This window comes from Syngnathus typhle, linkage group LG17, assembly GCF_033458585.1.
Source record: "Syngnathus typhle isolate RoL2023-S1 ecotype Sweden linkage group LG17, RoL_Styp_1.0, whole genome shotgun sequence".
Classification (NCBI taxonomy): Eukaryota; Metazoa; Chordata; class Actinopteri; order Syngnathiformes; family Syngnathidae; genus Syngnathus; species Syngnathus typhle.
In genome coordinates, this window is record NC_083754.1 from 9,614,511 (window position 1) to 9,640,049 (window position 25,539).

The following is a 25,539-nucleotide window of genomic DNA, read 5'->3' on the forward strand; positions in this document are numbered from 1 at the left end:
TAACGTGTATGCATATATATGCCTAAATATTGTTATCCAATATATCAACTGCAGTTTCACATTAGATTGCTGGTTTGAGATGTACTTTTATTATTATTATTATTTTTATAAACATTTATGTTATAACTTGTCTGGTGTTTTATTCCTTGTTTTTATATTCGCTGTTAGAGTGGTGCTCACTCTAACTTATTTTGCAAGAACCACACGGGAGACAATGAAGTCATTTTAGACACCTGCAGGTGGAGAGTCCATTTGTCGCTGTGCGTACAGCGATGATCGAATGGAGGGCTGACTCTCGTCTCCCGCAAGAGCAGTGGCGTAGCCAGGAATTTTTCCAGTAGGGGCGCGCGCCCACAGGAAAAAAAATCGAACATCACCCACGCCATTCGCTGATCGCTAAAACAACATCCGGGTCCGGGAGGCAAACGGTGAATGGATAACATCGCGCACATAGAATAGCGCAAGCACATTCGCGCAAGACTGAAAGGAAAAAACGGCATGAAAATGAAGAATCGAAAAAGCTCGATTTTTTTCAACCGGGGCGCAGGGAGTCCTAACCGGGGCGCCGCCCCAGCTCGCCCCGGCTTGGCTACGCCACTGCGCAAGAGCATTTTTATTCAGAGAAACAGGGTGGGGGTGAGAGTGGACTGGATAGAGAAGAGAAAGCCCTTGACCTCTAGTCAAAGCATAGCAGTAGATGTTTTACGACATTGTGTAGGATACACACCAACATAAGAATAAAACTAATCTAGCTAGGTTATTTATTACTGGTTACATACATTCCAACATAATCATACGATCCATAGTTTGGAAAACCCTCACATTCGCCAATCAAAACATAAAAATCTGACATTTGGTTAACTGCTTTATATGACCATGTGTATATGTATTTTGCATTGTTATATGAGTTGGTGTCCCCAAAATTAACAAATGTCGACATAACGTTTTTTTTCAACTTCCCGTTCACGACCGGGTGAGAGACTATTACCAAAGTATCAGTGTGTAGGTGTTGTATTATAGAAAGAAATGTGTTAATTACCCGAGCCAATCATTATTATATATAATAATGGGGGGGGGGGGGGTAGTTGTATTGTTTGATGTGTATGGGTTGTTTCCACTGGATGTTGTACAAAAAAAAACAAAAAACGAGTCAGTGTGTGTGTGTGGGTGGGGATTCATTGAACGATTCGTTTGAACGAGTGAACTGATTGTAAAGATTCAGTTCACCTAAAAGAACTGCAATGCACATCACTACTGCGTGTGTTTTGGAACTTGCCAGCGCGTTTCCGAAGCGACGTCAGTTCCGACGACGCGTGCGCGCTGACGTTTCAAATTACGTCACCAAACACGTTGGCGTCACAATATAAATACGAAGCCGCGCCCTGCTGACTGGACACTACCAAAATGTCCCCGTATCCGCAATATACTTCTGCAACACGAATTTAACCTCAATGAAACGTCCTGTTAAATAGAGTACATGTCTGACAATACAGACTATCCTTTTCTCTGCTGTTACAAATAGCATCGGTGTACCTAATGTTGTGGCTTCTGTTTGACCACGGCAACACTTTACTTATCAGAATAGAACTAATCAGAACATAATTGCAAATCAAAATTCATACAATAAAATACAATCATAGAATATAAGACATGCCCACAGCTGTACTGTAACAAATCACCACTAGACCATTGCACTGCTCCTTCTGACCACCTAGGGGCAGTGACAGTCAGCTCTTGCTTCAGCCCTCATCTACGCTCATCAGCTGCGAATATTGGTACAATATCTGTCTACGTGACAATTTGCATTGTTGGCATTAGCTAAATGGACATCCCGAGGACAGAGTGGTGTGTTCTGGTGAAGTGGACAGTAGTTTGACAAACCTAAAATAAAGTAGAAATCTAGCCATTTTTGCACCACGTAGGCCAATTATAAGGGTGGATAGACAGACACAGACAGACAGACCGAAATTTGGTGTGTTGGTGGGTAGGTAGGTATCATGGGTAGCTTTTCCCAATGCACCTGTCCAGGTGGCAGGCCCTGTTCTGCAACCATCTGCGCCGTTCCCCGCCCATGCAGTCAGGAGCGAGGAATCCGGAGGTTGAGGCACGCCCGAGGCCAGTTCTGCACCTGCATCGCTCGTCCTTGTTATCATGAGTTCCATGGCATTCTACAGGCATGACGACGCCCCGCAGGAGGACGCCAGTGAGTGCCCGGTGTGCTACGAGATCCTGCGCGAGACGGAGAGAACCCTGAGCTGCGGACATGTGTTCTGTCACGACTGCCTGGTCAAGCTGCTGGTCAGCTTCTACGCCGAAGGACAAATTCGGGACACCCTTGCCTGTCCGGTGTGCAGACACATCACCTTTATCAGTAAGCGGCAGGACGAGCAGCTGGCCTTGGCGCAGGGCAAGGGGCAGCCCGAGGAGGATGCAGAAAGAGGAGGAGGGCAGACATTGGAGGTGCCCGTCAGGAGGCCCCTCGCCCGGCTGGAGCTTGACACCACCTCGGCCGCTTATCTCTGCAGGCGACTTCGGCGCTTCTTCTGCGCGGACTCCGCGCGTCTCTGGTGGCCGACGGTCCTCCGCACGAGTCCGTGCAGCAACTCGGAGATCTTCGTCATCAGCGCCCGGGGGAGACCCATGACAGAGGACGACGCGTTCAGCGTGGTGTTGACCGTGGTTCGGCCGCCGAGGATTCGCCGGCGCCGGGTGTGCAGCACGGCTCGGTGCCTCGTTGTGCTCCTCTCCACCTTCACCGTGATGGCACTGGTGGCTGCCGTGCTGCCGTGGATCCTATTGGCTTAATGAGGATACAAACATGGACCACGACATGCCAAATACGAGCATTGACAGAGGTAGCACATGTGATTATTCACTTAATTTTGTATAGAAACTTGCTTGGGACCAAAAACAAAAAGACTCCGGTAAAAGTATTACTATGAAAATGTAAATAATACAAGACATGGGGAAGTCAATGGACGTGATTGGGCACAGAAAGAGTCTTGAGTACGAAAGAGGCATTTTCCCAGTCACTTTCGATAATCTTGCACAAGTATTATAAAATAACATTCACCATGTTATATTGGATGGAAGGATGGATGGATGCTATATTCAACATTTGTATTGCTTAAACTATGGATCGCGGGCATGCGGGCGGTACCTCATGAAGACCAGCCGCACGTTATACATAAACAGAACAGCAGCAATCACAACAACAGCAATCATCAGTCTTAGCTGCAAGGAGCTGTTAACCAGCCTAAACAGGTTGAAACTGTTCTATGTCCCCACCCTTGTCTTGAAGCCTGACTTGCGTGATTGCACAAGGCCGAGATGCATCGAGTACCTTTTCCTTCTGCGCCATCCCGCTTGGCCAGTCTTGCAGGTTCCATGCATGGGGGGGGGGGGGGGGTGATTGCACTGAAATCAGCACGCCATTGCTTGTCTTCCTCCACGAACCAGAAAGTATAGCGACCGGGAAGATATCATCATCAAAATTCCACACGACAAGCCTTAAGGTTTAAAAAACAACCAAAAAAACAAAAAGGAGAAGTGTGACGTTTGTAGAAATGTAGCCTTTATATAGATAGATACGTATATATAGAGATCTATTTAGTTCTGACATTCTGAATAAGGGTTCTGGCTTGGCTTCATAGTACACATGGACGGGCTGCACCTTGCTGCGTAAGACTTGGCAGCCGCTTACGTGAAAAGGGCAGATGACACGCCAAAGCTTGACAGTGATACCGTCCGTTCGCATGATATTCGTGCACGCCGGCCTGGCAGGCTACATGGTTTGTCAAAAGAAACTCCATAGAATCGGAACAAGAATAAATCAAATGTGCCACATTCGATCAGCCTCTTGGTAGAACCAAGCATGTCAGATATAGTCTGTCCATAGTTGTCCCTCCCCAAAAAACAAGCAAGGAAGCAGTACTTGCAATGTTGTCATGTGGTCACCACAACTACCTAGAGAATAAATATCACAATCAAGAAATTCTCCATAAACACACACCGTACATCGCTTTGATAAAGTTTCATCCCAAAACAAAACAGCTTAACTTAAAGGTTTTACTTGTATGAAAAAAACAAGCTTGGTCATTCAGTTGCAGTAACTACTTATAGCCCCCGCATCCGTCGAAGGGAGGCGCTTTCAATTGGGGGTCATTTGCTCACTGCTTGTTTGTATGGAATTTTGGCCCATAACAGCTGGCTACACATTTGTTTTCGCACATGCATTCTTGAGACGTTTTGGGGCAGGTGTCGGGTAATTTTGCGTCGTCTGTCTATTGAGGATAAAAGCTTCCGATTTGCTCTTGAGGTCTGCAACACGGCTGAGGTCCTGCTCGTTTTAGGCCCTCGGGATTTGCACTCAAGTTTGCGTTCATAGATAAAACTGGCACGGGGTGCTGACGTTTAAGTGGGGTTGGAAAGGGTTTTGTTGAGGACCTCAAAAATACACATGCAAAAACAGGCATGTTGAGGCCCTCCCAAAGGGCAATTTGTTTGGAAGCATATACAACAAAACACAATAAATGGCTTCCACTTTACTTTTGGACACAGTTGGATGTGTAAGAACTGTAATTGCACTTTTTACTCCAATGACAGTCAGACGACAGACAGAGAGACAGACAGACAACCCTTTAGTCTCATTTACTGTCGGTGTAGCAGAACCACTGCAGAGAAAAAAAGGGTCTGACTAAGTCTGAAGCACGTGAACAGAGGGCCTTGGTTGCTCTTTTGCCCAAATCAATGGCAACCTTTGCAGAGAGGGGAGTCACATTTAGCTGTGATGTTCTTGACAACCTATCGAGTCTGTGCCATTATTCCAAACGAGGGGACTCACTCAAGTCCAAAAGAAGAAGCGGGTAATTCTCCATACAAGGATGCAGACCAACAATGTCCGCTTTATGGCTGTTTTGGAAGCTGGCATCGGTCATCGGCTACAGAAAAATAAACACCCTGCTCAAATCGATGCATCCTTTTGTCACTTGTCGCTGGCAAAGCAAATGAGGCTTGGCATCTGCAAAGCGCCCATTTACGCAAAGGAGGGCTGACAGACATTTCAACAAGAAACAGAGTTGTACGTGGGCGTGTCCGCCACCTCATAAAGGCCCTCCTCATATAGATGCTTCAAGAGGCAAAAAGAGAGAAACACCCAAGGCCACTATTTGAGCCCAGTCGCCAATGAAGATGGTCGGCCAGTGAAGCAACACGCACCGCAGCCCCGACGACAGCGAGAGCATCACGCGGACGCAGCGGCATCGAAGGCAAACCCAAAAAAAACATGAACGCAGCACGCGGGGGTGTGGGACTGTATAAGCTTGGGGATAAGCTCGAATCGGGTCTTTCCTCCGAAAGGCACTGCTTTGTCCCCGAGTTTTGCTTTTTCCTTCTGTTCTGGATGCAAATTCTTCCTTTTCCTTTCTTTCTTTTTTCCACTAATGAAGCCAAGTGATGCCTTCTTTCCTCTGGCTTTTGGCACCGAGCCACGTTATAGAGCGGTGGCCAGCCGCTCCTCCTCATTGGCGGGCGGTGACCTCCTGCGGGGGGCGCCGCTAAACTCGTCGATGAGGCTGTCCAGGTTGATATTGATGGAGGGGATTTCGTAGTTGAAGATATCTAAAGCGAGGTGGGTGAACCAGAGGACAAGGACAAATGGGACAACGTGGATGGCAATGAAGTGGAGAAAACAAAAAGGGAAATCATGAACGAGAGCAGAAATGCGACGGCAAATCCGAGGAGGCTGCCCTACTACACTCGCCTGGCGTTGGACACAGTCACGGCCAGAGTAAGCCAAGGCCGCCGGAGCTGCATCTGGTGTTTACCTGTCGACATGCTCTCCCCCGGAGACAGTCCGTCAGTGAGGGCCGGCTCCGGTGGCTGGAGCGCCGGGGTTCGGACTGGGCCCGGGTCCCGACCACCCAAGCCGACAGGCGGCTGCGGCGGGGGCAGGTCGGGCCTCTGCCTGGGCCTGGGCCGTGACTTGGTGAGCGTCCCGGCCAGCGAGGGCGGTGACGAAAGGGAGTGGGGCGCCCCCGACAGGGCCTGCCCCGGGGAGCATGGTGGCAACGCTTGACCCGGAGCGCAGAGCAGTCCGTAAACAGAGGGCGTGCCGGGCGGGGTGGGCGATAGGCTGACTGGTGACGGCTGCCCGGCGGACTGGTCGGACAGTGCCACTGGCTGACAGTACGGGACTTTTGGAGGCACGGGCGCCAACCTTTTGGAACCTGGGAGCACAAACAGCATGTTGTCACTCAATGTACGACAAGAAGATGAGACGCTGAGCTTGACACCAAATTAACGCCGAGCTGACGCTGAGCCGACCTTTGCCCAGGCTGCGCGGGCTGCGCTCTCCAGGGCGGGGGCACGGACTGCAATTCTGCGGACTGTCGCTAAGGGGCACTGTTGAACTTGCCGCTTGGATGCCTTTGTGGCCCATGACAGGGGAGAGCTCTTTACTCTTGGACGAACTGGCAAAAGCAGAAACGCATCAACATCAGTCCGAGCAGCTAGACACACAAAAATATCTGTTGGAGTTTTTCCGCACGCTATAGGACAGACATTACCGTTCAAAAGATCTAGTGGAAAAAATTGTAGCTTTTGCACCGAAAGTAACTTTACTGTGGAAGCGTCCTTGGGACATATGACGGTACCTGTGCGATCATCGCCACTGTTAAAATGTGCTTTATTTTTTATTGCTGGATGGGCAGATGCAGCAGCAAACTTGTACAATACATACATTCTGATGCTATTTGAGAGCAGCCGAATGTATTTAGCGTCTGTCTGGCTGCGTGTAACATCTTTGGTCTGCCAGGCAAGCCAAGCAAGAGGTTACAGTGCGCAAGGCGTGCCACTGGAGGGGGTGAGGAAAACGCAAATCCAGCAGGCGAGCGAGGCGAGGTGAGGCGAGAGGACAGACACTGGGCGGCATATGCCCACGGAGCTGTCCATTTACCTAGTCGGCCTTGGGACTCCTCTCTCTCTGGCGCCGGGACAGGCGGCCCACGGCGGGGGCGCAGAGGGGGGATAGCCGAGGCACTGCTCATGGCGGGCGAGCACCAGGGCGGGTTTGAGGAAAAGCGGCGATGCGTTACCGTCGCCGGGCGGGCTGTGCTTGGGGAAGTGCAGGCAGCTGGGCTTGGGGTTGGAATTGATGTCGAGCGAGGAGGACGAGGAGGAAGAAGAGGAGGACGGGAGTGGGGCCGGGGGTGCGAAGCCTGACCGGTGCTGCGGGGGCGAGGCCGGTGGCTGCGACTCAGGGCCCGGCGCCGCGGGACGAGCGCAGGAAGGGGGCTTGGGGTAGAAGTGGTGGTGGGAGGCGACAGGATAGGGAGGGGGCGGCCGGTCCTCCCCTGGGGGCGGCCGGGCCTGAGAGGTGTCCGGCCGATTGGCCCACACGTCTGAGCTGTGGATATTGAGAGAATAAGACAGCACAAAAGACTGGTGACTGAACAGGGAGAAGCACTGGAGCGAGAGGAGGCGAAGCTGTGCGGATGATCTGGGAAAGCGGGTGGAGGTGGGGGGATAGTCGCTCCAAATCAAGAAGAGAAATGAGAAGAGAAGCCTTTGAGGTAGGCGGTGCACCTCGCCGGGCAACACAGTCCTCTTCATGCAAATTAGGGCAAAAGAATCGAATTTCTACTTTTTGTACGATTGCAAAACCTACCGCCTTGTCCCGTGGGCCTGAGCCCATGCACGCAACCGGCTCAGATCCCGCACTCGCCTCACAGACGCAAACACCCTTTCGCGGGAGCCATCTTGAGGGTGACACCGTATTGCAGTCGAGAGGCAAAAAAAAGGAGGAGACATAAATACAGTGGTGCCTTGACTCACAAATGCTACATGGGCTGTACTTGTCAAGCGTTTCGCTACCTTTGGTACAGAGAGCATTTCCTCGTTCCCCTCCTGACGCCGTAGCATCAGGAGCAACCGGGGATCGGCTATCTCACTCAACGACAGTCCCGTGTGGTCACAATGGCCGGGCAGCCGACCTCCAACCTCTGTTGGGGACGACCACTCTGTCCCTTAGCCTGGATAAAACTAAATTTAAGAGTAACTTGCCAATGTTGCTAATATCACATGCTGTTCCGACAGTAGATTTGAGATCATGAGAAGAGTCCAGACAAAAACCTGCTATCTGTAAACACAACTACAAGGCTAGTTTCATTCGCCTGTTGATGGCATTTTGCATCGGTTGCTAGCATTAAGCTAGCATACTTAAAAAGTCATGTCACTCGTACGTCAAAGTACCACTGTAACTTGGAGCATCTGATTGCGGTGGTGAAAACGGTGATGATGATGACGTGTGGGGAAGAAATGACTAAAGCAGCAGCCGTGGCGGCAGTCCAAGCGGCGGCGTCTTACCTGACCCTTTCCGCGGGGGGCGCCGTGGCGGGCGGCGAGACAGCCGGCGAGGCGGCCTGCTCGGTGGCGGCGAGCGGGTCGGCGGGCGTGGAGCAGACCCCCGGCGGGGTGCAGCAGCTCTTGCGGGCCAGTGTAGACGAGCCCTTGCGCGACATCCAGGAAGTATCCATGACCCGCACGCCCATGCTGGACTCACAAACGGGCGCGCGTGCGCACATACACGCACACATACACACACATACACACACATACACACGCGCGCACACGCGCGCACACGCACACACACACTTAAAACCCACGCGCAAGGATTAGCTGAAATGAAAAGCGGCGCAAATCAAAACGGGCGTGTGGGAAAGATGTAGGGCAGGGGTGGCCAACCCGCGGCTCGCGAGCCGCATGCAGCTCCTTGCCGGGTTTCATGCGGCTCCTTTACGTTCATATCAACATTTTTGGGTTTATTTGTTTGTTTGTTTGTTTTTGTGCGTGTTCGCTTCGCTTGAGTTCAATATGGTATTTTCGTCAAACGCTGCGTGTTCGCTTCGCTTGAGTTCAATATGGTATTTTCGTCAAACGCGCATGCGCATGAGGTGAAATCCCGCAAAGGAGGAGGGGCAAACCCATTCAAGGAAACAATTAGTGTCAATTTCGTTCTCAAAATGTCAGGGAAAAAATGCACAGCTAAATGTGGCTCATTTCAAACCGAGCAGCTGGGGGGGGGGGGGGGGGGGTTAGTTCATGTGTGCTCATTTGTATGATGTGGCTCTTTGCGGTACACAGTAAAAAATGTGGCTCTTAGTCTCTGACTGGTTGGCCACCCCTGATGTAGGGGGTGCCGGAGAGGCCATAATAGCGTACCTTTGGATTTTCCTAATGCTGCGTTAGTAAGGGGCAAGAGAGGGAAAGAAGGGGTTAAGACACTTGCTTCATGAACACACTGCACAGCAACGTGCTGAGGACACACAAAGCAAAAGTGTCAATGAAATGTAGGGGGAATATACGACGAAGCCATTTTTTTTTATATATTGCTGGTCGCAACGGCCCCGGCGAAAAAAAGAGTTTGACACCTCAGCTTCTGACGGGAGGACATTTTGGCTGGTTATTTTCCGCCAGCTCTATGGTGTGTCGCCGGACCGTGTAGGAGGAGGATGGGAGAAATATTTCATGAGCGAACGAGGCAACGAGTTCAACTGGGCTGCGTCGCCGTGGAGACGGTGTGATTCATGCATGTATTCCAGCCAGATGGATGCCGTTGAAGGAGGGAGGCGCTACAGTAGATGGCTAAGCAAGACGCTGAAAATAAGACACCTCTTGCCATGCTGAAAGAAGCACAAGCGTTCGTGGGCGTGGTGTGGGATGCATCATCTTTCGTTACCCATCCTTCTCCTTGTAGAATTCCAGCATCATGTTGTCCGTGGCAACGCTGAGGGGGCGCCGGCTCTGGTCGTGGTGCGGCCGCATGCGTTCCGACTGCTCCCTGTCAGGGGACGGCAGGGAGCTGTAGTTGCAGTTGTAGTTGACGTGGACGGGGCTGCCGTAACTGCCCGTCAGGTTGAAGTCCATCTCTGAATTGATGGAAAAAAAAAAGGGGGGGGGGTACGTGAGGGCATCAAACGGTCTAAAATATATTAATACAAACAGACGCGCCATTCATCCATTGCAGCTCCTTACAAATACTACTAGATGCGATTGTAATTCATGAGAATTAATAAAAGAGGGGACGGGCACACACATGTATGTGAGGGCGTCAAACTCGCAAACAGTCCAAAATACATTGATACAAACAGAAATGCCATTCATCCATTGCAGCTCCTGACAAATACTACTAGACGGGATTGTAATTTATGAGAATTAAAAAAAGAACTGAAAAGAAAGAAATAATTAAATAGTCTGTGTATCATGATGTCATGCTCAAGTACCCATTGACAAGGTCAAACAACTTCTGGTGAGTGGGTGCATGCTAAAAAATGAAATGAAAAAGACTGTCTCTCCTAAAATCAGTAAGTTGCAATAATTGGAGAGGATAAAAAATATATGCCTGAGAGCATATTGCTAGTCTTCACGTGTTGCTACCATTTGCCGCGCAAAGACTTGTATCAACCACAGCGTGGATGCAGGTTCATTTAAAGCAGTGCTTCTCAATAATTTTCTGTGATGCCCCCCCCTAGGGAGAAGAAAACATTTCGTGCCCCCCCATGTTATTAACATCAAAGAAAACAAAATATAAATAAAAAAGAAAGATAATCTTATATAAAGAATAACTATTAATAACATTAGTTGTACTAGGTTCATCTTGTTTTTTCTTTTTCAATTACTTCTCTGGTTCTTCTATATCAAACAATTTGTTTTAGGTTTATTTACCTGACATGTTTCGGCGGGTTCTTCCGCCTTCATCAGAGTGTCACTGATGTGGTTGTGACGCGTCTTTATCAGCTGATGGATGAAGGCGTGGCTCACCTGTCAGATTTGACAGGTGAGTCACGCCCTCTGCTGTCAGTTCACCTCTCCAAAACACTGTTCCAGGTTGTAGAGAGCATGTAGGCTCCCTCGTCCCTGTTGATGGTCCTCGGGCCCCGCTTGCGGATCTCAATGGCCTCCCTGATCCAACGCAGATGTTTGTTTTCTTCAGTGCGGATGACTCTGGCCTTCTCCCAGTCCATGATGTGGTTTTCCCTTTTACAGTGGTCGGTGATGGCTGACTTATAGTGTTCCTGTTTTGCTTGTAGTTTTATTGCTCTTGTTTGTCTTGTTGCTGTCTCCTTCTCACATTCCTTCTTGTGTTCCGTTTTTCTTGTGATGAAGTTCCTCCCTGTCTCCCCGATATATGATTTATTACATGATTTGCATGGAATCTTGTATATGGAATTGCATTTATTTTCCGGATTGACTCTGTTCTTTGGGTGGACCAGTATCTGACGGAGTGTTATATGTGGTTTGATAGGCGTGCTTATGTTGTAATTTTTCATGGCTCTTTTGATGCGTTCCGTAATTCCTCTCACATACGGCAACGTCACCATTCCGCTGGGTTCCTGTTTCCTTGTTTGTTTTTTTCTTTGCTCCTGTGTTTTGTATTTTTTGTTTTTTACCTGTTCTGCACCTTTGGTTATTGCCCATTGTGGATACTGACATTTTTTGAGTGCGTGTTGTATGTATTTTTCTTCCTGTGTTATGTCGTCCGGATCTGTGATTATTGTTGTGCGTTCGTATAGTATATATTGTTGATATAGAAGAACCAGAGTATTAATAACATTGTTCTTTAGTCTGTAACAGAACAGATTCAATGTGCATCACTTTTCCTGAAATTAAAAATAAATTATAATTATTTAATCTATAAACATTTTTGACCAACTGCCATTTTATGCTGGAAAAAATAGAATAAAATAAAATAATAATAAACATACATACATAATAGTAAATTAAATAATAGCAATAAATAATATTCAATTCAAAGTAATCAGCAAAATTAACTCGGGAGCACAATATATAAAACATTTTAACCTACATAACAAAAATGAATAAAACAATTTGTGCTCAAAATGAGGCAGCATTACGGAGACCATATCCGCGGCTGCAGGTAGTATCAGCTCTTCTGCAATGGTGTGGTTTTTTTCTTGCACTGAGCAATTCGGTACGCTGCTTTATATGATGCTTACAGTGCTTGCTGATTGACTGAAGTAGCATTCACAAAGTGGGATCATTGTTGGCAATATTCAGCCCGTTTTCGCTGAAAAAAACTCAATCAGCGTGATTGGGGTGCAATGTCTTTAAGTGCCGCCTTAATATTTTTAGCTTCATACTATCCGCTGCCAACATTTTAAGGCAGAGTAAACACACCAGTCTTTCGTTGTCTCCCACCGTAGTCACACTGAAGTACACTACGTACGCTTCGTCATATTTCCTTGTCTTAGCTTTCGGGTGACTCTCATTTCTTTCATCTCCGTCTCTCTCCGCCGTTAAATATTTTTCCATGGTGTCCCACTGCACTTTTTATTACCTGCTCTGTACTGTGTGTGCGTATGTTCCGTGCGCTCAACACTATAGAGCGAATACTCCCTACGCACACTCTTCCAGTGATACTGCCACTCCCACCTACTGCAGTGGATGTCTAATTACCCTTTAATCTAGTACAGCCAAAAGAAAAGCATGTTCCCTGGTGTCACACGCGCCCCTCTTGGTATCGCACCGTGCCCCCCAGGGGGGCACGCCTCACTGTTTGAGAAGCACTGACTTAAAGAAACAACGTGGTCTCGGCTTAGTTTCACAGTAAATTTCCACTGGCAATGCCGAGAACCATCTTGAAGCAAGCACACTTTAGGACCTGCCCAACCACCATCGAGCATTCGCAGCTCCAATTTTTGCTTGCAAATCACAACCAAACCGGAGTGACGGCTTGTGTCTTGAATAACTGAAACCGAGCAACGCAGAATTCAAAGTAGATTGTGAAGCTCACTGCCGGGGAAGAACCAGTTGGCATGCTGGATGATGGGCTCAATGATTCCGACCATCTGCAGCGACAGTGTGGTCATCACCTCCGTCATGTCCCTGCGGAGACCAGCCACATGCTGGGATTACCCGCCCGAGATGAGAAACGCCCCATTGCTTCGGATACATACGGCTCGATGTGCGTCCACAGTAAGTTGGGGCCCAGGATGATGGCCATGTTGCCTGGCGTCATCTTGTTGGAGTCCTGGTACTCGCTCAGTTTGGCTAAGAATTTGACCAGGTATCTGTGGCGTTCACGTACACGAGGTCAAAATAACCAAACAAACAAATAAATAAACGGGGATGGAAACAAGGATGGGCGTGACCTGAAGTTGTTTAAGTTGTCCGTGGGCAGCTTTGCACATGTTCCCATTAATGCTTGCAGTCTCTTGTCCATATCTTGAATGCTGCGCAAACACGAGAATGGTGGTGAATCTAGCAAGTTAACCGTACGTCCCAAAGGAAGTCTTATATTTTCTGCCAAGGTAATTTATCCTGCCCGGCTCTACCGAAAAAGTGTAGGAATGGAGAGCGCGCCACTCACTTGGAGGCCTGGATCCACTCGTCGTAAAGCTCCATGGTCATCAGCGGCTCGGGGAGTTCGCGCAGGTACGATTTGAGAGCACCTGCGGAGCACAGAAACACGTCTTCACTGTGGATATGCATGCTCGGTAAAATCCAGATAAAGCTGTCACTGAGACAGACAATATGAAGGCGCAGCCGTTGCAGGCTTGGTGGCGGGTGCGGCTAACCTGCGATGGCGTGTGGGTCCGAGGAGTACTCCTGTGCATCCAGAACGCCGCAGTCCAGGGAGGCTTTCAGCTTCTTCAGTTTGGAGGCCGACGGAGCCACTCGGAAAAGGCCCTGCAAGCGCAAAATGCCACAAGTAGGCGCCTTCTCGTGGAACAAATAGAACTCCCTTTGTCACAGGCAAACTCAGTCGAGGTATAGCAGCCGCCGCCGTGGCTAGCGGTCGTGGCGCCGGGTAGCACAAAGCTGGACCAAATTCGCTAGGCTTGCACAACGAGTCGGCCATTTTGGTTTAAGGCTGCCATTTTAGGCCCATGTTCGGGCTTCATTCAAAAATAAAATCCCAATCCAGAGTCTGAATTTTGCATGTGACGAAGGGCAGATTTCTTGCATTTTTCAAGCATTGCAGCCAAGGGGCCCAAGTTACCTATTGCGAGTGGGCGCGCGCGCTTTGCTCTACCTCCTCCCGTAGGCCGCACTCCAGCAGTGCGGTAACGCAGGCTTCGATCGGGAAGGCGATTTCTCGGCTGCTGATGTTCAGGTGCTCCTCCAGAGGCTTGCCGAAGGACGGCTTCTCGAGCCATGCTTCTGCAAGGCACAGCCCCGCCGTACTCATGTCAGGGACTAATTCACACCAGTCTAACGTCCTTCTCCCGCCTTGGTGCAGAAGGGGGCCACGTTGTAACAGGCAGACGCACGCAAGCTGACCTTGGTGCGCCCTAATTTGGGGCAGGATGGCGGTCAGAATCTCCAGTGACTTGCTGTGGTACTCCGCTTGCGTCTCCATGAGCTGCGGATACGTGGAGACGAGAACACAGTGCCACGGTGCCACTTTTGGTTCACGCATCCCAAAAAACGCAGCAGGCAGCACAGACGGCCACTGTGGCCTACTCACCGTCTGGAAGTAATTGGCATAGTCCACCTCTTTAGCCGCAAAAGCGTACATGTCGGCAGAGAGCTGATCCTGAAAGAAGGAGACGGCAGAAATAGAATCTCGAGAGTATCGAAACGCCCGGCGGGAGGGATGGCGAGCCGCTCTTACCTTGCAGATCTCCATCCGAGTGGCCGCATCCTCCATATCCTCTCGGAGCGAGTCGGACTTAGTGCCGGGCTGGAGGGTGCCGGGGTGGCTCAACGACTTGGACGACTGCTGGTATCTGCAGCCGTGGGCCAGCATTTCATGGGGGAGACGTATGGAAGCAAAGGCTCCACTTAGTAAGCTCAACCAACGCCTTCATCGTCTGCATTTGGCCAATCCGGCCTCAAGTGTCTCCTGCTGCGGTGGCGGACAAAATAAACCTCAAAGCCAAAATGGCATACTTCCCGATTCTTTCCAAGCACGACTTTTGGGTGGATCTATCGAATGGGTGTCAAAGTGTCCGCAAGGGCTGAATTTGATTCCCTGCTGCGGGATATTTGGACTCTACCTCAGCGGGCCTTTTCATTGTCGGGTAGCATTTCAATTCAAGTGCAATATCCTACCCAATTCCCACGAGAAGATATGAACGGGCTTCACCTTGTCCGCGACGAGTCCATGTCCAAGACCAGTTTAGCTAAGTGTTTCCTTTGTTTCTGTATGTTGGGAATGTCCACCTAAGGAGGAGGCGAGAGGTCATGAGGGCAGCGTCGCAGGGCCCACCCCGCCGAGCAGTCTCACGCACCTCGGCCAGCGTGGAGAGCGGCTCCACCACGTCTCGCTCCACCTGCAGCTCAAAGTCCATCAGCTCCTGGGCCAACTTCTCCTCCGCCTCTCCACACATCTTCAGCATCTTCCTGCGGGGACAAATGCGGTCGAGTGCAGCTCAACAAACAGGAGGAAAGGCATTGGCCACAGCTGCCTACCCCAAGAGGGCGTCGTCGCCCAATACTGCCGCTCCCTCTGCCAGGCATTGGGCCAGGATGCTGAGCGGGAGCTTTTTCTGCACCGGAGATGAAAGGCAAACACGTCAGACGCTTTGCATTGAGCGATGAAGGGACCGCCATTCGGGATTACCCCACACTCACACACACAAACACACACAAACACACACACACCGAAATGGCATTGTCCACACTCCCGCGCTACGGTAACCCACAACCGAAATGCGTGCATATGAACTTACAAACACCCCAAAGACACTTTCACACGCAAGCGGAATGCTCTCACACACCCGACCGACTAAAATGCTCTCAGGCTTACGACTGGAACCCTCTCGCACAACTGAACCGCTCACGTGACCACGATGAAAGCTCTCTCCCAAACGCTCCCAACCACATGGGAGAAATGTTCTCACACCAGGCAGGCGACTGAAAGGTTTGCACATGGTTTCCGCTCGCTCGCTCGCTCGCTCGCTCGCTCACTCACTCGCTCGCTCGCTCACTCACTCGCTCGCTCACTCACTCACTCACTCGCTCACTCACTCACTCACTCACTCACTCACTCACTCACTCACTCACTCACTCACTCACTCTCAAACACACTCGAGAGATATGCCGTCGCATCCAGAAACTGAAAGAGTCTCCCACGAGAGAGCGACACGCATGTTTGGGCACCAATGTCCGAGAGCGTATGAAGTCGCAGATGGACAGCAAGGATGAGCGGTCCTCACGGAAGGCGACTTGAGTGATTTCCTCTCCACGTCGGCCCCTTGGTGGCCCTGCAGGCAGACTGTCAGCTTCTTGTGAGTGCTGTGCGTGACTTGCTTGACCAGCTCCAAACGCTTCTCCACCTGCCACACGGCCCCACGTTTGAAAAGCTGCCGGTGCATGCTCGCATGCACACTCACGGCACTTCTCACCTGCAGAAGATCTTCGCTCAGCACCTCAGTTTTTTCAGCCCTAAAGAGAGAAAAAGTCAGACGTGAAAAACAGGTCAAACTTGGGTGGATAAATGCAAGAAATGCAAAATGAAACATAACAGCAGTCCCTCGACAACTGAGCGTGAGGCTTTTGAATTCTCTAACACGCGGGACCTCAATTTTCATTCTTCTTCAGAACGCTAGAAAACAATCTGAATCCAAACGTACTTCAGAGCTTCTTGTTGGTAGGGGTGCAACGTGCATTTAAGTTAGTGAAGCGTGTTGTGCGGGCCGTCCAAAGTTGAGGCAGGACAAACAAAGATGTCGAGTATAGAGTTGGTCATTTATTGGCAAGATCTTGGGTTGCTTAATGGCGGTCAGTACACACGGCAAGGCGGCACATAAACAACAGCTTCCTTCTCCAGGTCAGCTTGTTTTATACTGCCCGGAAAGACTTCTGAAATAGCCAATTTGCTCAATTTGGCTTTCACTATGTGTTATTATTGTCATTTCCAGTTCACATGTAAGTGTGATTTCAACAGGAATAGCAAAGTCAAACCTTGGGTTTTGACCACAATCCGTTCCAGAAGGCGGTTCGAGAAGCGAATCGGTCGAATTCCGAATCTATTTTTCCCATTACAAATAATGGGAATTTTTTTTTTATCCTATTGACCACCCCCCCCCCCCCCCCTGTTAGGGTGGTGCTCACTCTAACTTATTTTGCAAGAACCACACTGGAGACAAGTTAGTCGTTTCAGACACCTGCAGGTGGAGAGTTCATTCGTCGCTGTGCTTACAGCGATGGTCGAGAGAGATCTGACTCAGGCCTCATCAGGTGCATATTTATTGAGAGAAACAGAGTGGGGTTGAAAGTGGGGGTGTGGGAAAACAGAATGGGGTGAAGCCGCTTCCCTGCTGATCAAAGCATAGCAGGGGGCCTTTTACCACGTTATGTATACAAAGCAACTTTGATTGCTTCCTCTGCAGCTAGTCAATCAGTTGAAAAGACCGTTGTCACGCCTCCGCGTCACCTGACTTCCAGCCAAGCCCTACTCAGTGAATTGCCAGCACCTGCTACAGCTCGTTAGGTCCCCTACTTAACCTCTCGGTGTTCTGCCAGTGGTTGTTAGTTCGTCTGCTTACCCTGCCCGTGATACTCCTGCCTTTTTTCCCCGGACCGATCTTTGTAGCCACCTGCTTCCGTGATCTTCGACCACGCTTCTGCTCGCCGCCTGTCCTGACAACTTGCTCGCCCTTCGACCACGCTTCAGCTCGCCGCCTGTCCTGACAACTTGCTCGCTCTTCGACCGCGCTTCAGCTCGCCGCCTGTCCTGACAACTTGCTCGCCCTTCGACCACGCTTCAGCTCGCCGCCTGTCCTGACAACTTGCTCGCCCTTCGACCACGCTTCAGCTCGCTGCCATAGAGAAAAACGTAATTTCGGTCTCTTTGTGTGTTGTGACATGTGGAGAGATTGACAATAAAGCTGACTTTGACTTTGACTTTGACTTTGACTTTGCCTGCCTCCGGCTACTCCTACGCGCTGTGCTCTGCCACGCCAGCCCGACCGCAGGTCCAGCGTTCCATTTCCCCTTTGGCAATAAAGGATTGTGCTGCACTTGGTTGCCCTGCCTTTGCTTCGTGACAACCGTAGCACTTTGTTCTACTACTTTTGTTAAAACAGGACAAGCTAAGTAAATTATTACAGGTTACATTCCAACATAATCCGATGAAGATATTCTGCAAACCCTAACATCCCCCCCCCCCCGCCTTTTTTAAGCATTTTTTCATTTGCGCATATTTGTCCGATAGCGCAACTGCAGCACACCGCCGAACGCGCAACTGTAACGTGTCGCCCACCGCGCAACTGCACCGCGCTTGTCGCATTATTGTGACAGAGCCGTCGCTGAAATTTAGAAAATATTTTTAAAGTCCTGATGTACTTTCCAAAATTTAAGTCGACCTAAGTGCGCAGGGAGCTTAATTTTGTCCGATCGTGCAACTGCAGCGCACCGCCGAACGCGCAACAGTAGCGCGTCGCCGACCGCGGAACTGCACCGCGCTGGTCGCATTTTGGGAGAGAGCCGTCGCTGAAATGTAGAAAATATATTTAAAGTCCTGATGTACTTTTCAAAATTTAAGTGGACCTCAGTGCGCAGGGAGCTTAATTTGGTCCAATAGCGCAACCGCACGGCGCCGGGCGCTCACTGTCGCATTGCTTTAAGAGCGTCTTTGGGTTTTAGGACGGCTTTACTGCTCCCACTTGCTTTCTTTGGAGGCATGATTAGTGGGTAATACAATCCTCAAAGTAACGAAAATACAATAACAACGGAGTCAGTCGGCATCCGGGCCGCGCGGTCGGGGTTTCTCGGGTCCTCCCGGCTCATCTCGCGAGGTTCGACCTCCAAATTTTGTTTGACAACCGAAGCAAAAAAATCTATTTTTTGTTAGAATTCCGATTTGTTCGAGAACCAGGACGTTCGAAAACCGAGGTTTGACTGTAAAATAAATAGATGCAGCTCACTGACAAGTGCCGCTATTTGAGCTAATTTTAGAACAGTCCTGCGGGTGACTCATGCGGCGCTCACGGGCGACCTGATGCCCGCGGGCAACGTGTTGGTGACCCCCTAATCTAACCTAACAGAATATGTACACACATTGCTGTTGCTCTCTCTTCATTAGCCATTTCAAAGTTCATGCTAATGTGCTCTTCAGCCAAATATACATTTCCACACAACATACTGTAAGTGAATTACCCAATTATTCATTAAAACAAATACATAAACCCAACATTGTGGTTTTCGGCTTAGTTCAGCTCCGATCTTCTCAGTAGTTCTTTTTATAAGACCTTTCCGCCGATATATTTGAACGCTGCATCGAGCTCTACTCGAGGAAAAGGCTGCCGTTTTCTGAGAACTGCATTGTGGAGCTGCATCAGATGAGGAGAAAGAAAGCGGTGTGTGCACGTATGTGCGTGTTGTTGAAATCGACGTTAAAGCTGTGAGCCTTTCTGAGGACAAGAGGAAAAACATTGAGCTTTATGCGTCAAGCTGCATGGGAGGAAGCGGATCCGATTGCACAGCAACACATGAGACCGACTGTAATGGGACAGCAAGTTGGCAGTGGAGACAAATGGCTTCCGGTCGCGGGGTTATCTTTCAGGCTGGCTTCGTACCACGGCAAAAAAATAAACAAAAATACTCCTCAGCGCAGCCGAAAGAGACCGTCAGTGCACTCAACGGCGGTGCGCCGCAAATCGCCAGGCAAGCGCAAATCCCGTAAATCCAGCGCGACGCTGGCAGCCTCTTCCAATTAAGATAACACAAGAGCGACATTAGCCATTCTGCTTGGACCGCTATATACGTATCTTCATCTGCATCTGACTGCACTTAAGTGAACAGGACAACACGACCTTCAGACATCCCACCATGCACGCTGATAGTGGGGGCGTGAGCCAAGGTGGGGGTGGGGTGAGGGATATGTTGGTGGGGGGCTCCCCTCCAAATAGCTGACTGCGTAATGAAAACATTGCGCCATCCTCTTAATGCATCCATCATCCATAAAGCACGCAGCCGCGATTTGCAGGTCGGAAGCATTTCCGCGGGCAGGCTGAATGCGTGGGGGGCAATGCGCCTCCCACACGCTGCCCATGCGGTAACACTTGTCGGTGGACCTCACGCGCGCGCAGCACGCTGACGGACGACCACCGTATTGGACTAAATAACGCATTGATCTGAATTAGTAGATTAAACAGGAAATTTGAGGTAAACGCGGTGGGTTTGGGGTTCGCGCGGCAGGGAGGAGAAGGGGGGCAGCAGAATGGCGCAAATGAGTTGCGCACACCCCTGCGCGCGTCTTACCTTCCCACCGTTTGGTTGGCGAGCTGCCTCATCCGATTGAACTGCTTCTTCATCTTGAACTGAGCCACAGTCAACGCCGACCTGTCCGCATTATTGTAATGGAATGATTTATCTCACAAATAATGACGTTCTAAAAGATGACGTTCGAATGAGGCAAAGCCAAGTTCATCATTTGCAGTCCATATCGCCTCATGCGCCCACAGGCACCCAAACGCTCGGTCCGCGCTTACATATTCCCAAAAGGATTGTGGGGCTGCATCGAGCTCTCGCGCTCTGAACGCCCGCAAAAGGATGCCGGGGCTGCTAACACAAGCACGCGCGCGCGCACACACACACACAGACACACACACACGCGCGCATGAACGCTTGCGAACACACGCGCGCGCACACACACGCACGCACACAAAAAGCAAGCAGGAGCGGCTGGGCAGCAATGCATTGTGGGAGATGGAGTCTGGATGAAAACGAGGGCCGGGAGCAACTCGGGCACCAGACCTGTACATCACTTGTGAAAAGAATATACGGCTGGCATGTTATGTCCGATAGTTCGTTGTACTGACAAGAATAATACAAATAAAATGGATAGACCAACAATCACCAGGGAGTGAATGATAGCTAATAGAAGACTCAGCTCAGCAAGTTGTAATGATGACATAATTGTCCAGAGGATAAAGAAAGCAAATCTGCGTGTATGACACAAATGTAGTTTTATGTATTTCTGATTGAATGACACCAGAAACATTTTTGCCTTTCAGGAACCGGGGCACATCACATAGTAAGTTAATATTGTCATCTAGTGAATATAGTCTGTTACTGCAACCAAATTAAAATAACCGCTTTAAATCTGTAACCCCGTAATTGTTTGGGTTGACAGTTTGTTAACAATTTGTCTGTTTGTGAAGGAGAAAAAAAGTATTAGCAACGTTCAAAAAACGAGTTCGCAAAGACCTTAGTATTGGTAAGATTTGCGTATGAGGCGATTGTGTTGAAATATTGACTTGTACTTGCCATATTGTTAATATACCTTTTCTTTACATGATAATGACAGTGTATTTAATATTTTGCTTCCAAATATTTGGTGGATGAACGCCTCCACAGCTGAGTCTTGGAAATGTGCAGGACTAAAAATGCGAATAAATATAGACGTCTACGGCATAGACGTCGATTAGACATCTATTAGACGTTTACGGGATAGACGTCCATATGTGATCGTTTTTTTGACGTTTATTGAGTAGACGTTCGAATGATGGCTAATTGCTATTAGCGTGATTAGCGCTAATCACGCTAATAGCTAGTGATCATTTGAACATCTAGACGTCTATTCAACATTCAATACATTTAACCTGCGATCCTTACCTTTGTGTAGTTTCAGGATGTTGTGAAAATGCATTTGATTAGTAATGGTCCAGGGTGTGAAAATTTACATTTTTGAATACAGAAATAGGTTTCAGTAACAGTCATACTTATAAGTAGGTTCTTGTTTGGAAAGAATGTATGTGATGTGAATATGGACAGATCATTTTGTTCATTACTTTGAAAAAAAGAATTCCCTTGAACGAAGCAATTTTTCTAGATGTTCTGTTTTAAACACAACAACTGTAATAAGTTCAAATGCTAAACCTGGTCAGATGAACAGTTTGGTTTGATGGTTTACATTTTTGGTAAACTCTATTTAAATGTCTTAGAGTTCATATTAAATAGCATAAGGATTATTTGATCTGTTTTGACTGTAAAGAAACAGTTTAAGCTGAGCAATAATGGTAGCATGCATATTTATGTATGGCATTTCTGTTTATATTTGAGATGTTTCAGTCCTAAAACAAGATTCTATGCTTTATATTAGCTACAATTACATTTACAAATATATATTTGAGAGTAAAAAAATGTCACCATTATCCGTAAGACAATTAAGGAGAAGGGTTCACTTAATTGTCATACTCTGTTCTAATGTTTATACGATGATACGAATGTGTCTTGAGTGAGGACAGATTATTTTCTTCACTTCTTTGAGTTTAATAAACTTCTGTAGACACACGTAATTTTTTATTTATTTTTTTATCTCAGCAAGGTAACTCAGGGTATAACTTGTGGCTTTTCACTAAATTACATGTTATTGGTTAAACACTTATTAAATTTTACTTTTCAGTTTTAGATTGATATAAGATACACTTAACAGAACAGGATTTTATGCTTATTAAAATGTAATTGAGTAAATTCAGTGAGCCTATAAAGCTGTTGCTTTGACTGTAAAATATAGTTGGTAATACTAAAAAAATAATTATATTTGAATCAATATTTGAGTTAAACATGCAGAAAAATTCAGTCAAACTGCATTTTTAATCTACAATTATTACTGCAAATTTACTTGGGGTTTTTCAGTAAAGTTGAATGAGATTGGATGTAGAATTGACATCAATTCATTACAAACTTTACTAAAATTGTTAGTTTTATAGCTGCATATTCATGCTTATTCAGCAGAACATAGCTGTTAAATCTACCAATGTAGATTGTACTTTTTGTAAATTATAACAGTTTAAAACTGTATGATTTACAGGTTGCTCTGTAAAATCGTTTACATTTTGACTGTATTTTTTACAGAATTATTCTGGCAACCCCAGCTGCCAGTTTTATTCTGTAAAAACAACGGATTTTTTTTACAGTGTTAACTGCAGATATAAATACACCTTTTGATGTTAAAATTAACCAAAACGATAATTGAACCTAATTCAAACATTATCCAACCATCACAAATATAAATGTGCAATGTTTTTAAATCATATGTTTAAAAATGTAAAAATATACATATAATAGAATAATATTTAATAGAACAAAACTACTAAGTTACAATATAAATACAGTGAAGCCTCGGTTTTCGAACGTCCCGGTTCTCGAGCAAATCGGTATTCGAACAAAAAATTCGAGATTTCTTTGCTTCGGATGTCGGACGAAATTCGGTTGTCGAACCTCGAGATACTCTAAGGATTGTGTCAAGTCTAATCATATGTATCTCCAAAGGAAGTAAGTGGGAGCAGGAAAGCCATCCTAAAACACAAAGACGCTCCTAAAGCAATGCGACACTGAGCGCCCGGCGCGCTGCAGTTGTGCGATCGGACAAAATTAAGCTCCCTGCGCATTGGTGTCCACTTAAATTTTGGACAGTACTTCAGGACTTTAAAAATATTTTCTAAATTTCAGCGACAGCTCTGTCACAATAATGCGACCAGCGTGCATGGTGCAGTTGCGCGGTCGGTGGCGCGCTACAGTTGCGCGTTCGGCGGTGCGCTGCAGTTGCGCGATTGGACAAAAATGCGCAAATGAAAAAATGCTTTAAAAAGGCGTTTTTTTTTTAATTAGTCTTGGAACGGATAATTTTTTTTCCCATTATTTATAATGGGAAAAATAGATTAGAAATTCGAACGATTCACTTCTCGAACTGCCTTCTGGAAAGGATTGTGGTCGAAAACCGAGGTTTGACTGTACTTTGACTTCTTCGCCTTGTTTTCTTTTACGGTGGCGCACAATGTATTCACGTGTCTGCCCCTAGCGTTTCGAACGAAGTAATACAACATTGCAATCCCATCCAATTACAGCTGAATGGTTTAGGGTTCAAAACCCGTTGTCTTCCGGGTTAGAGCACGCTGGCGTCAGATTTGTTGACTGCCGCTTCTGTCCCGGACCGTGTCCGTTACTTGTTTTTCGTTTTCCCGTTTTCAGTGCACCCGTCTCTTCTTTTATTTTTCTCGTGTCTTCCGTCCACCTCACATCCCCGCAGCTCCGCTCTCACCTATCTGTCTCCTCTACCAACTACGTTAGCCAGCTAGCCAACAGCCAACTGGACAAAACCACCACCGGACCCTCCTGCCTCCCGACTCGGAGCCTGTGGCCGCCTGCTGCGGACTCGACGGCAGCTCTGGCCCGGCCGGCTCTCTGGCCTTCCGTCCGGCGTCCGCGGGGGACGGGCTCCACTCCCTGCGGGCTCGCCAACCGTGGCTCTGCTGTGTGCCGCCGTGGTGCGTTGGGGCCTGCCGTTCGAGCGGGTGCAGTCGAGGTCGACTGGCATCAATACCTGGTCCACTGCTCCTTCCACACGAGGCTGGGATCCTTCGCCGTCGCACATCTGTCCGGCATTTCCCCGATGGCTCACCCATCTCCTCTTTTTGGACTACCAACCCCCCGTCACCCCCACCTCCCGTACTGGCAACCTCAACAACCTCCGCTCCTGCCCCTCCTGCTCCTCCATCCATCCCCTTTGCACTGCTGACCGATGTCCTGTTAACTATAACCTACTGTCTCTCTCCCCCCCCCCACTCTTTTATTTTTATTTTTTATTCCATGTAAGCGTCTTTGGGTTATTGAAAAGCGCTATATAAATTGAATGTATTATTATTATTATTAATATTTCATATTTGATGGATTTAATTTTGGCATCTATGGAGTAACCTAATAAAGACTTATATATCAGGTTACAGAAATAACCACACTTAACAGGGATCATTGGTTGTTTAAAACAAAGCAATACAACTTATGTACATCCATCCATCCATCCATTTTCTGTACTGCTTAGTCCCCATGGGGGTCGCGGGCGTGCTGGAGCCTACCCCAGCCGTCATCGGGCAGTAGGCGGGGGACACCCTGAACCGGTTGCCAGCCAATCGCAGGGCACACAGAGACAAACAACCATACGCACTCGCACTCACACCTAGGGACAATTTGGAATGCTCAATCGGCCTACCAAGCATGTTTTTTTGGGATGTGGGAGGAAACCGGAGTGCCCGGAGAAAACCCACGCGGGCCCGGGGAGAACATGGAAACTCCACACAGGGAGGGCCGGAGGTGGAATCGAACCCGCACCCTCCTGACTGTGAGGCGGACGTGCTACCGAGCCGTTCCTTATGCACATTATTTATATAATTTATAGCTGGTTTAGGGTTTAATATTTCATTTGATGGTGGGGGCAAGCAGTATAGAGAATGGATGGATGGATTTAATTTTGGCCTCAGGTTACAGAAATAACCACGTCACACGGATCAATGGTTGTTTAAAACAAAGCAATACAACTTCTGTATATTATTTACAGTGACGTGCGGTGAGGTTCATGACCGGGGAGGCACTGACGTACCGCCCCCCCCCCCTTTCCCTGGTAAAATTTGTCCGGCACCTAACCGTGTCACAAAAAAGGTTGGGGAACGCTGCTCTAGTGTGGCAATCTCACATCAGCAGTCTTCACACATAAAAACACTCAATAAAGCACATGAAATCAAAAACTTGTTTTCAATCGTGCGTACCAACCACTCCGTTCCGAAGTCCCGT

General features: G+C 48.3%; 2 protein-coding genes across 2 annotated transcripts; one reads left to right on the forward strand and one right to left on the reverse strand.

The window, feature by feature from the left end:
- Window positions 1-1,807: 1,807 nt before the first annotated feature.
- On the forward strand, window positions 1,808-4,547 carry LOC133170430 (RING finger protein 222). The gene has a single exon (XM_061303364.1). It carries the CDS (start codon window positions 2,152-2,154, stop codon window positions 2,803-2,805), a length of 654 nt encoding a protein of 217 aa, XP_061159348.1. The 5' UTR covers window positions 1,808-2,151; the 3' UTR covers window positions 2,806-4,547.
- Window positions 3,553-20,505, reverse strand: LOC133170431 (rho GTPase-activating protein 44-like). Its single transcript, XM_061303365.1, has 22 exons — window positions 20,230-20,505; window positions 16,371-16,410; window positions 16,182-16,301; window positions 15,436-15,512; window positions 15,255-15,366; window positions 15,110-15,186; window positions 14,636-14,750; window positions 14,489-14,557; window positions 14,302-14,383; window positions 14,054-14,181; window positions 13,596-13,707; window positions 13,388-13,469; window positions 13,170-13,250; window positions 12,975-13,088; window positions 12,812-12,903; window positions 9,737-9,926; window positions 9,220-9,237; window positions 8,365-8,550; window positions 6,956-7,405; window positions 6,325-6,470; window positions 5,826-6,227; window positions 3,553-5,619 (listed from the first exon to the last, which is right to left on the reverse strand). The coding sequence occupies exons 1-22, from the start codon at window positions 20,280-20,282 to the stop codon at window positions 5,492-5,494; spliced, it is 2,874 nt and encodes a 957-aa protein (XP_061159349.1). The 5' UTR covers window positions 20,283-20,505; the 3' UTR covers window positions 3,553-5,491.
- Between the last annotated feature and the right edge of the window lie 5,034 nt (window positions 20,506-25,539).

Bases quoted from the DNA above. Each gene is read 5' to 3' on its own strand.
- LOC133170431 (XM_061303365.1), bottom strand. From the start codon at position 20,282: ATGAAGAAGCAGTTCAATCGGATGAGGCAGCTCGCCAACCAAACGGTG. The intron at 14,384-14,488 runs GTGAGTAGGCCA...ACGTATCCGCAG, and splicing joins ATGCCAATTACTTCCAGACG to CTCATGGAGACGCAAGCGGA. The intron at 13,470-13,595 runs GTTAGCCGCACC...TGTGCTCCGCAG, and splicing joins GGACCCACACGCCATCGCAG to GTGCTCTCAAATCGTACCTG.
- LOC133170430 (XM_061303364.1), top strand. From the start codon at position 2,152: ATGAGTTCCATGGCATTCTACAGGCATGACGACGCCCCGCAGGAGGAC.